Source organism: Eurytemora carolleeae, unplaced genomic scaffold (assembly GCF_000591075.1).
Source record: "Eurytemora carolleeae unplaced genomic scaffold, Eaff_2.0 scaffold121, whole genome shotgun sequence".
Lineage (NCBI taxonomy): Eukaryota > Metazoa > Arthropoda > Copepoda > Calanoida > Temoridae > Eurytemora > Eurytemora carolleeae.
Window position 1 is genome coordinate 345,251 of NW_019396146.1, and position 11,801 is coordinate 357,051.

Consider the following 11,801-nt stretch of genomic DNA (forward strand, 5'->3'; position numbering starts at 1 on the left):
TATACCTGCATATAGCTAGAAGTTGGCTAGTTATCAAATACAAAGCTCCAGCTACTAAACCAACCTATACCTGCATATAGCTAGAAGTTGGCTAGTAATAAAGTACAAAGCTCCAGCTACTAAACCAACCTATACCTGCATATAGCTAGAAGTTGGCTAGTAATAAAGTACAAAGTTCCAGCTACTAAACCAACCTATACCTGCATATAGCTAGAAGTTGGCTGGTTATAAAATACAAAGCTCCAGCTACTAGACCAACCTATACCTGCATAAAGCTAGAAGTTGGCTGGTTATAAAAAACAAAGCTCCAGCTACTAAACCAACTACCCAAGCTGCCCAGCCATGATATAACCCGACTCCTCCATGTATTGCCACTAAACCTAAAACAAAGATTTTTACGACTAAAACTTTTAAATTCAGGAGTTCATCTTAAATTGAGAAAAATAACTTTCCGACCCTTCTGTGATCAAATTAGTCATTAAAGGTTGAACTCCCTAATGGGAAGATAAAAGGTTAATATTCTAGGAATGAGTTAAGCTAAGGTTAGTTTTTGGCTCAGAATAACCAAGATATTTCAAACTTTACTCCTAAAACTTTAAGAGTGTTACTTTAATTTAAAAAAAAGATTGTTTTACGATTTTTTTAATCAAGACAACAGTAAATACATATTATTTGATATTAAAAATAAAACCTGGACCTGCAATAGTTCCATTCAAAGAACAGAAGAAACTCCACCTTCTATTTGTTATCCTGGAAAAAAGCTTAATTTATAAAAAGAATTTCAAAATGTACTAATGACAATTCTTACTTATTTAGTTTCGTATGAGCCATGCTGTTGAGGTTGTATTCAGAATCCTTTCTAATACTAAATACAAAACATTCATTTGGCTCAGCAGTGTCGAGCAGTTCATTTCGTTTGTTTTTTAAGACTTTTTTTGCGGATTTATAAAAGATTCCACCATCCACCTAATTTTGAGAAGTGTTATAAATTTCAAAACATTTTTTTAAAATTTTCTCACACTGTATAAAATTTCAACCCGGTAAATTGTATTTACAATAATGATCATTCTTTTGGTTAAAAAAAAGTCTGAGCTGGACGTTTCCTGAGTTTAAAGAGAAATGTTGCCAAACTTCCAGCTCCAGCAGCAGCTAATAAACAGTTCATTACAACCTAAACAGCAGCTAATAAACAGTTCATTACAACCTAAACAGCAACTAATAAACAGTTCATTACAAAATAAACAGCAGCTATTAAACAGTTCATAACAAAATGAACAACAGCTAGTAAACAGTTCATAACAATCTAAACAGCAGCTATTAAACAGTACATAACACAATAAACAGCAGCTAGTAAATAGTTCATAACAATCTAAACATCAGCTAATAAACAGTTTATCACAACCTAAACAGCAGCTAGTAAACAGTTCAGTACAACCTGAACAGCAGCTAGTAAACAGTTCATCACAACCTAAACAGCTGCTACTAAACAGTTCATCATAACCTAAACAGCCGCTAGTAAACAGATCATAAAAACCTAAACATCAGCTAGTGAACAGTTCATCACAACCTAAACAGCAGCTAGTAAACATTTTATCACAACCTAAACAGCAGCTAGTAAACAGTTCATAACAACCTAAACAGCCGCTAGTAAACAGATCATAACAACCTAAACAGCAGCTAGTAAACAATTCATTATAACCTAAACATCAGCTAATAAGAGGTTCATAACAACCTAAACAGCAGCTAGTAAAAAGTTCATCACAACCTAAACAGCAGCTAGTAAACAGTTCATCACAACCTAAACAGCCGCCAGTAAACAGATCATAACAACCTAAACAGCAGCTAGTAAACAATTCATTATAACCTAAACATCAGCTAATAAGAGGTTCATCACAACCTAAACAGCAGCTAGTAAAAAGTTCATCAAAACCTAAACAGCAGCTAGTAAACAGTTCATCACAACCTAAACAGCCGCTAGTAAACAGATCATAACAACCTAAACAGCAGCTAGTAAACAATTCATTGCAACCTAAACAGCAGCTAGTAACCAGGTCATTGCAACCTAAACAGCAGCTATTAAACAGTTCATAACAAAACAAACAGCAGCTACTAAACAGTTCATAACAAAATAAACAGCAGCTAGTAAACAGTTCATCACAACCTAAACAGCCGCTAGTAAACGGATCATAACAACCTAAACAGGAGCTTTAGTAAACAGATCATAACAACCTTAACAGCACTTAGTAAACAGTTCATAGCAACCTAAACAACAGCTAGTAAACAGTTCATCACAACCTGAACTTCACTTAGTAAACAGTTTATAACAACCTAAGCAGTTATTTTATGAAACAGTTTGAATTAAAAATTAAGTTGATAATTGATAATTATGACGAACTTTCAAGTGTCTCTTGAAATGTTAAGTTGCATTTAATATGTAAATACAGTGTTGGACACATAAAAACTATCCGATCCTCGAGAATTATAAAAACTATCCGATCCTCGAGAATTATAAAAACTATCCGATCCTCGAGAATTATAAAAACTATCCGATCCTCGAGAATTATTTTAAGTCAGTGGGGGTGTGTTCACAGTGAGTTCACCGTAATTCTCCTCTGTCGATCATCAGACAAAGCTGTTTAAAGGGTAACATTAGTCCCTTTTTCGCTACTTTTGAGAAACCTAATATTTTTCTTTAAATAAATGTTCATTTTACCGCTCCTAGATCTGCATTCTTGTTGTCAGCTGTGAGCCCAACAGCTTTACCAATCATACCTGAAATAAGACGACTTAACCTTGAAAGTCTATTATTTGCCACACAGTTTATTTATTAAAACATTGCAGCAAAATCAACAGAAAACATTCAGAGTGTTGCTAGTCCTGTTGGTTCATTTTTTCCAAGATTTATAAACTGTCCTGAGCAATTGTTTGTTTTTTAAAGTTTGATACATATTTATGCTGAACAAACGCTATCTAAAACAGATGCTGTAACATGTTTGATTTTGAATAATTTTTAGTTCTTTTGTTTTTGCCTTTTTTTCTGTCCGGGTCCACATTTGCCATAATGTAAGGAAAGCACATATTTAGAATAATTAGTTTTGAAAACAATGCTTTACTAACACTGAGTCAAATTTTTACCCTGAAAGCAAATGTAGGCGAAACGATATAAATCCCAGCCAACGGAATGCACAACACTACATGCAGGATTTAATCTATTTAATGCAATGGGATGGGGAAAGATAGTATGATACCTATAATCATCATGAATCCTCCTATATAAGCAATAGGCAGAGAATGTCCAACCATCTTCACGCTAAAAACAGGTTTTGATAAATTTTTTTAGGATTCAATATTTTATTTCTAATTGTGTTGTGTAATTTCATTTGTGACACTCCCTGAACACTGATTATGTTTAATTGTGATTTCTCTACTAAACTTGAATTCTTCTACTGCAGGGAAACATGTAGGAATGATCAGACTTAAACACTTGTATAAACCTAGAAATGAGATAAAGGTTTAAAGGGTACCATTGTAAATCGGGCATGGCCAACTTTGCTTGGTGGTTATTAAAAAGATGTACAATCCTTTTATCACTGTTGACATTCAATAAAAGTTTTTAAAAAAAGAAATCAACACGCTAGGTACAAATCTAGACGGACAAAAATCAACCATGGACAGAGGACTGACACAAATTAAAAATTATCAACATGCCCAGACCTAGTCCAACACTTGAATTCTTACCTATGGTTGACTCCAAACTTCTCCATCCTTCTACCAATAATAAGAAGAGCAGATAGAGAAGCAGTTCCACAAAGAACATGAGTAGATATTGTACCTCCCAGATCAATACAATACTCTACCCTTAGCCAACCCTATATATCATGAGTAGATATTGTACCCCCCAGATCAATACAATCCTCTACCCTTAGCCAACCCTATACATCATGAGTAGATATTGTACCCCCCAGATCAATACAATACTCTATCCTTAGCCAATCAGTATCAATAATAACCCAAGATATCAATCAGTGCTCAGGATCCGGATCTGTTGGATCATCAATATTTTGGCTCCATGGATCCGGTTCCGGATACGCAAAAATATGCGGATCCCCTGATCCGGATTCAAGGGCCATAATATAAACCAAAAACTTTTTAAAAATACTAAACTGCTGAAAAAAGGAAGATTATACAAATTTCTTAATCTCTGAATGGTTCATTAAGTTTTAGCAAAAAAATAAGCGAAAAAACAAAGAGAAATTATTTTGCATTTCTGCTTTAAAAAAATTCAGTAAGTCTTAAAGAAATATTCATGGCCTGGATCCGGATCCATGTTTTTCTAGTGCGAATCCAGGATCCCAATCTGCATCAAAATTAAATGTTTCCCAATCATGCTGATATCAAAACACAAGATATCATCAAATGGCCCAAATGGTAGCAAATTTTAAATTGCTAAACACAACTTGGCATTAGAAACAAAAGTCGATAGAAAAATGGGTTAAATTAAAATCAAAATTGAGAGATCGTTAATTTTCAGACTTAAAATAACTTATGAATGATAAAAAAACTGCTTGAATAACAAATATCCACAAAGGAATTGAGTTTTTGCAACAAACTTACATTTTCTAACCCCTATATCTTTGCAATCTGATGGTGTAAACCTTTGATATTTCAAACTTAGACTAGTTGATCTACCAGAATTAATAGTTTGAAATATCAAAGGTCTAGGAAAACGGGTTGCTAAGTTATAGGAATTAGAACATCTGAGTTTGTGTCAAAAACTCAATTCCTTTGTCTCCTCTTTTTTTCTTCCTACCTTAGCAGCGCACAGCCAGTGAGTTACAACAGGGCAGATGAAACCAGTCAGGATAGAACTCATGATCAAGTGACCTATTACAAATATATTTAAGGGACAGACCGGCTATGTAAGGTAGTTGAGCCGAGTATGCAGTGTTGTGGACAAATTCTTTAGGATTCATTTGAGACATATTAAACTTTTCATGATGTATAATTACTGAGTTTGAGTGCAATGTCGACGTTCAAAATCATGAATTTGGGTGGATACGTTTTCAGAATCGATTTTTGTTTAATTATTAAATAACGACGACGAAAAATTTTGTAAAAATTCTGTAGTGAACTAATTAGATGTTTAGGAATATATTTCTCAAAAGAAATTTGTCAATAAATCGAAGTTAGAATTAATTATTTCCTTTTTCATCATTATATTGAATTTCTTATTTTCTATGAATGTGTTCGCAGGTTTATTAAAAAAATGTCAGAAAATCTGCTAAAAATCTTTTTGATTAAAGAGAGATTGTAGAAACTAATAATTGAATAAGATTACTCATTTTCGATTATAAGAGTTAATTTTTATTTTCTCAACCTTTTCCTAAAGTTCTAAACAACTAATTAGTTTACTGTAGAATTTTGTTTACATTTTTGTCGTCGTTATTTAATAATTCAAAAAAACTATTATAAAAAGGTATCCACCCAAAAGTACGATATTGAACGTCGACTTTGCGCTCAAACTCAGGATGTACAGATCTTTAAAAAGTTTTATATTTCTCAAATGAATCCTAAAGATTTATCCACAACACTGCAGACTCAGTTTAACTACCATACATAGCCGGTCACTCCCTTTAACTCAAAAAAAATGTTTAAGTGACTGCAGTTGTAATTTCAAGTGACTCTTCAGTTTTAAAGTGATGTTCAATTCAAATTGCATTGCCTGCCATTCAAATCTCCATCTAAGCAAAAATGACGAAGATGTTTTTTATAAAATAATTGATAACTTTCAGTTTTTGTTCATCAGTAAAACTGACTTGCGGATTTAGGCAGCGCAGCAGATAGAAGGAATAAAATTAAAAGAATTCAACACGTTTTAGATTTAAAAAAAGACTGTTATATCTTCCTCATGGTTGCTCAGATAAAGGTATGGAGGGAAATACTCAAAATCAGGTGCTTGCAACGATTAATTCGGGGTCACTTAAAGTTACATTAACACTCCCTTAAAAAGGATAAGTTTTTTTGATTATATTTTTAATACCTGTGATATGTGTTCTCTCAGCTACAGCTCCACCCAAAATACTAAAACAACTCAAAATCATCACAAAAAAGAATCTAAAAGCCACAAATATGGAAATGGTTCAAAATTGACGTAAATTAATCCGGTAGAAGTTTCTAAAATTTGTGGAAATGGAAATGCCCTGGAAAGAATTAATAATAGTTGTTGGCTAAACTTTTTAAGTGTTAACGGTAAGAAATGAGCTTAGAACAAATCAGTAAATATGCATTGGTAACTGATATTTAAATATAACCTGGAGGGAAGAGAAGCAACTAGAGAGTGTACAAAATATAACCTGGAGGGAAGAGAAGCAACTAGAGAGTGTACAAAATATAACCTGGAGGGGAGAGAAGCAACTAGAGAGTGTACAAAATAATGAGAATACGGAAACTCATCAGCATTGTACAACACAAACAGATTCTCATTTCCAATAAATGGATAGTCGCCTCCAAATGCAAATCCATAGCCACAAATCCAGAATGCTGAAAAAAAGGACTTTTATTCATCAATATATATCATATTCATATCAAAATTTCAAAAACAACTTCTTTTTCTTTAAATTACAAGTTTTACAGCAAAATAATACATTAGTAATTAAAAAGAAAGATCTTTTAACACAAATTTTAATATAATACATGTTTGAATGTCCAAAAGTAAAAATCGGTTTAAAAAAAGCTATGGCGTCAACTGAGGTTTTTTACAGGCACCTTGTAGAGTGTAAAACCATAGTATAATGTTACTATGAGTTTATTGGTTAAATTCATTTTTCAATATATAAAATCTAAACTTCAAAATCTTAGATTTTTCTAACAGAGCACCCTGGGGCCAAATCTAATGAATTGGAAAGGTCGCTAAACTACCTACTGCCAGTTCAAATCTCGAATAACCAATAGAAACCCTCATGGTTCTTTACCTTTGAATCGGTGATTCAGAATTTGAACCGGCGCGGTGAATTGAAATATAGATAGCATAGCACCGATTTAGCCCCCTAAAACACTAATTTAAATCTATGAGTAAAAAAAATTCTGAACCTGCAGTTGAAAGCAGTAAGCAAGCTAGTTGTCTAGTGAGTACAGAGGATACATTCTTTCGTTGTGAGACACCAGCTTCAAGTAGAGCTAGTCCAGCGTGCAGGAGAAGAACATTCAAACCACCGATAACCTTTTATTCACAATTTATTTTATAATTTTTATAAAATGTACGGACTTGCAGTGATAACAAGACAACTCTGAAATAGATTGAGGATTTTATAGCAATACTTAAGCGTATTTAACATTGGTACAAAGTATATGATTTTACAAGATATTTAATAAATTACTAATTAAGTGAAAAGGATCTGTTTACACTGCACAATTACTGTGTCCCATGCTTATTGGATTTTTTAAAGTCATAATTTGAGTCTAAAAGACGTCTTTTATTCTATTCAGAGTTTTCTAGTTATCATTAAATATTTTTGATAGGGATCACCGATAAACTTAACAACAGAACAAAGATACAAACTTTTTAAATGTGCGGACTTCAAGTTAACTCCTTCATGCCCTCGATCAAGGGCGTACACGGGGGTGACAAGGGGGGCAGGCCCCCCCCCCTCCCTAGAACTTAGAGCTATCACAGAAATAAATAAACGAAGAGCTTTATCATATAGATTACAATTATAGTCCTTCTTCTTTTGCACAACAGAAACTTTTACAAGTCATAATTATTTTCTGGACCTTTGCCCCTTTTTTCATCTCATAGAATTCACGTTAAAGTTAGTTTTTCATTTTCAAAAATGTCTTTTACTATTTCTACGGGAGGAGGGGGGGGGGGGTCCCAAAAATCGTTCTTTAGGAAATTACCCATATTTATCCTGAAATTATAACATTAATTATGATACGGCATTAGACTCTACATATAATTATATATTTAGCATACAATCTAAACAGGCCCGTAACCAAAGGGGGGGGGGGGTTCAAGGGGATAGGTGCAACCTCCTTTCTCCTAAAAGAGGGGTGCAATGACGAATGTACACCCCACCTTTTTTAGAAAAGTAGTATGGTAAAATTTTCTTCTGAAAAATTGAGATATAAGTATTAAAAGTTTTCTAAATTTGTTATCATCCTGAGGCCGTTCCTTCCATGAACTACATTGGTCGACAACTTGACGTCTCCTGTATTGGTCGTCAAATGTACGGAGAAATATCTATCTATCTGAAGAATTTAGCATGAGACATCTAGCGGTCAACATATCGTCCCCAAAGTACGTGAACTACACGACCACTTTCTATGGAGAGAACGGGCTCTGTATATACAATATGGTGAGGGAGGGAAGGCACAAATTCGTTCGACCACTAATTACGTCACAACTCGCTATTATTTCTTCCAACCACACCTTTTTTCGTTCGGCATTGTTTACAGTCTTTTTAAAGTACTATAAGATTATTATATTAGAATTTTAAGCCTTGTCATGTTGTTTATAATGGTTTAAACTGTTTTATCCTTTTTAGTTTTGTTTAAAAAAGAACATCTTTTGAAGGTAACAGTAGGCACATCCTTGTTTCACAACCCCTCAAACAAATTAAAATCGATTGTTAAGTTCCCTACTCAAAAATGTCAAATTTCAGTTGTATATCCTAAAAGTCCCAACGCACTATCTCCGGTGTGGTCCGGACGAAAAATGTATGAAGATATACATACATAAAATGTAGTACATATGTTCCAGTAGGAATCATAAAATTCAATTATTTAAATTTTGCAGAAACTTGTTTCCTCAGTTTCAATATTTCGTCCAAAATCAGTGAACGTGAGTAGTAACTAATATCAACATTAGCAACATTTTTTGTCTTCCAATATTGTAAAATTTAAACTAAAAACTGAACATCTTCAGTTAAAACTGACTTTTCACTCACTGTAACATTCAATTAGAAAATTTCATACCTAATATAAAATTCAAGCTAAAACTACTCGATTTTGCACCAAATTTCTGAAAATTTTCTATGTTTCACTCGGTGCTCCTGTACCCAAACTATACAACACCCATCTTGCCATCCCCCTTGGTGAAATCCTGGTTATGGGCCTGAATTTAAACCTCGATTTATCCAAGTTTTAAGCACTCCATCGGATTTCACATAACAAAAATTCCTGCACTCAAACAAAATCCTAGATTTCTACTTTACCTGTAGAATCTTAATGAAGTTTAAGTCGTCCTCTGCCATCTTCCATATATATACTGAAATACATTTTTATCTAAATGTTTGTATATTTTCTTTATAACAAAAATTCAGTTTAACTTTCAACATAGTTTTAAACTAAAAAAACTTAAAGTTATCAACCCGTACCCGATGAATTCTGAAGGGATGGGTACAATTGTACACTGACTAATTGTGTACTGTACTATGCAGTATGTACGGAGTATTATATTTTAGCTGAACAATGTACACAAACACAATAACCTTTTATTATACCTTGATTCAAGGAGAATTGAATAGAAGGAGGGGGCGATAAGGTTTCCGTACACTTTGCTGTGACGTTTTTGGACTGCTGAAGAACTAGTTTTTGCGTAACAACAATAATAAAGGCAGCCGATCTAATGTAAACAACCATGAGTTAGTATACGGTGAATCTTCATCTAACGCCAGAGATGCGCCAGATGTCTGTTTATCAATTGTTTTATTGTTTACAATCTTTATTATTGTTTTTACGCAAAAACTAGTTCTTCGAAGCAGTACGTCACAGCAAAGTGTACGGAAACCTTATCGCCCCCTCCTTCTATTCAATTCTCCTTGATTAATACAAGGTTATAATGCAAGGAAAGCAAATTTCAGGTCCTATTCTGCGTACATATTGAAACCAGTTCTCTCTGGGCGGAATTTGTAAACAAGAATAGATGCATCAGTGTTCGTTTAGTATCCGAGGAGGATAAAAGAATAAAATTTTGATAAATTTGATAATTTAATATAATCGTTTCCTATAGACCAGAATATTTTATTGATTTTTATGTGAAAGATGAATCCCATGTTAGGCAATTGACATCCGTCTTGTGTTTACATTACCACCCAGAGACAGTACACTGCAGTACAAAAGATGTGTACACCTCTGAAATAACTTTCCTTGCATTACTTTACCTTGATTAATATATCTTAAAAATTCTCAAAATAGATCTATGAATAAATATAAAAAGAAAATAGTGAGAAAATAGACCAATAAATAAATATAATAAGAAAATAGTAAGAAAATAGATCAATGAATAAATATAATAAGAAAATAGTAAGAAAAAAGATCAATGAATAAATATAATAAGAAAATAGTAAGAAAATAGATCAATGAATAAATATAATAAGAAAATAATAAGAAAATAGATCAATGAATAAATATAATAAGAAAATAGTAAGAAAATAAAAAATATAAAGTTCCAAGTCGTCTCTGGCTCTTGCTCTATAAATTACTAATAAAAAACAACGAGCCGCAAAATCATTAAAAACGGACTTGTTTTATCAACATAAATAAGTAATTGTTTAATGAATCTTCATCCAGTCTTTATGTTTTGATATCTCTAATATAGTTAATTAAGTTTTCAATCTCTTTCAAAAAACAAATAGTTTGTTCCTGTGATGGTTTTTTTCCAATACTGTAATTGTTTCATAAATTAGTAGGCCTCGAAAAGTTCACATGTGCAAAATCCATTCGCTTTATTTAGACAAAAAAGGGTTAATTTAATTCTGTATCCTAGTTCCTACAGATTTGTTAATTTAATTCTGTATCCTAGTTCCTACAGATTGGTTTATTTAATTCTGTAGCCTAGTTCCTACAGATTGGTTTATTATATTATTTCTTTTTATCTTGTGCCGCCTTAATTTAAAGATAAAAAGATTAGTTAGACTGTCCGTCTAAATTACATGGTCTAGGTTTCAAAGATATTATTATTAATTATTCCTACCTTCCTCTCCTGCCTAACCCCCACCCCCACGCCCAACCATTCAAGGACTAAAAGACCCAAACAAAGTTCCTCCGGTAAAAATCAAGAATTTAAATCTATGGATTTCATGATAAGGAAACCAATATTAACATTTAAAGAAATTTGGTAGCATGGTACAAAGGGCTATGTGAGGTGAGGAAGGGCCAGGTTTCTATAATTTTAAGATTTTTTGGGAATTTAGTAAAAAATTATCGGCATTATTTTTATTTCTATCCAATGTTTCTGTAAAGAAAATTTGGCCCTCTTCGTCCTCCAATGGTCTCTTATAGCCTCCAATGACCCGAAAGGAACAATCGCTAGGTTTAGCACATTTAAGAAAATACTCTTTTATTTATTGTGCCATAACTTTAGACTTAAAATGTTAGTTTCTAAATGCAATAGTTTCCAACATTGTCTCGATGAGACTTTAAAAACGAAATTGATTTTGTTCTTACTTTTATATGGGTTTACTATAGCTGTAAACTTGTTCTATAGGAAAACTTTTCCAAAACTTAAATACTTTTTGATAATTGGATAAATAGTGTGCAAATTTTACAGTATATCTAATTTCCATAATAATCTGCATATTTGCTAATTACTGAGCACATTGATGCAAAGGTTGCAAATCTCACGCCCCAAAAAAATGAAAAATTTGCCAATAATTTATTCAAAACAAAAAGCAAAAAGTAAGATCTTTATAGTTCTAAAATGTATACGTCAAGGGCTACAAAAAGTATAAGGGTGTTTATAGTTTTTCAGCAGTCTGGATCCATGTGAAAGAGATGCAAATTTAAGTTTCCCCTTACACCCA

General features: G+C 32.8%; 1 protein-coding gene across 3 annotated transcripts in view; it reads right to left on the reverse strand.

Annotated features, from left to right (window-relative positions):
• LOC111696322 (putative ammonium transporter 1) overlaps window positions 1-9,311 on the reverse strand; it is a 23,028-nt gene extending 13,717 nt beyond the window's left edge. For all 3 annotated transcript variants that reach the window (XM_023465895.1, XM_023465894.1, XM_023465893.1), the window contains exons 1-12: window positions 9,213-9,311; window positions 7,090-7,219; window positions 6,396-6,540; window positions 6,041-6,081; window positions 4,811-4,884; window positions 3,739-3,869; window positions 3,249-3,310; window positions 2,714-2,772; window positions 1,104-1,171; window positions 809-865; window positions 698-750; window positions 266-380 (exon numbers count right to left, since the gene is read on the reverse strand). In XM_023465895.1, coding sequence (XP_023321663.1) covers window positions 266-380; window positions 698-750; window positions 809-865; window positions 1,104-1,171; window positions 2,714-2,772; window positions 3,249-3,310; window positions 3,739-3,869; window positions 4,811-4,884; window positions 6,041-6,081; window positions 6,396-6,540; window positions 7,090-7,219; window positions 9,213-9,251 — 974 coding nt within the window. In that variant the 5' untranslated portion in view covers window positions 9,252-9,311. The remainder of the gene's footprint in view (window positions 1-265; window positions 381-697; window positions 751-808; window positions 866-1,103; window positions 1,172-2,713; window positions 2,773-3,248; window positions 3,311-3,738; window positions 3,870-4,810; window positions 4,885-6,040; window positions 6,082-6,395; window positions 6,541-7,089; window positions 7,220-9,212) is intronic.
• Between the last annotated feature and the right edge of the window lie 2,490 nt (window positions 9,312-11,801).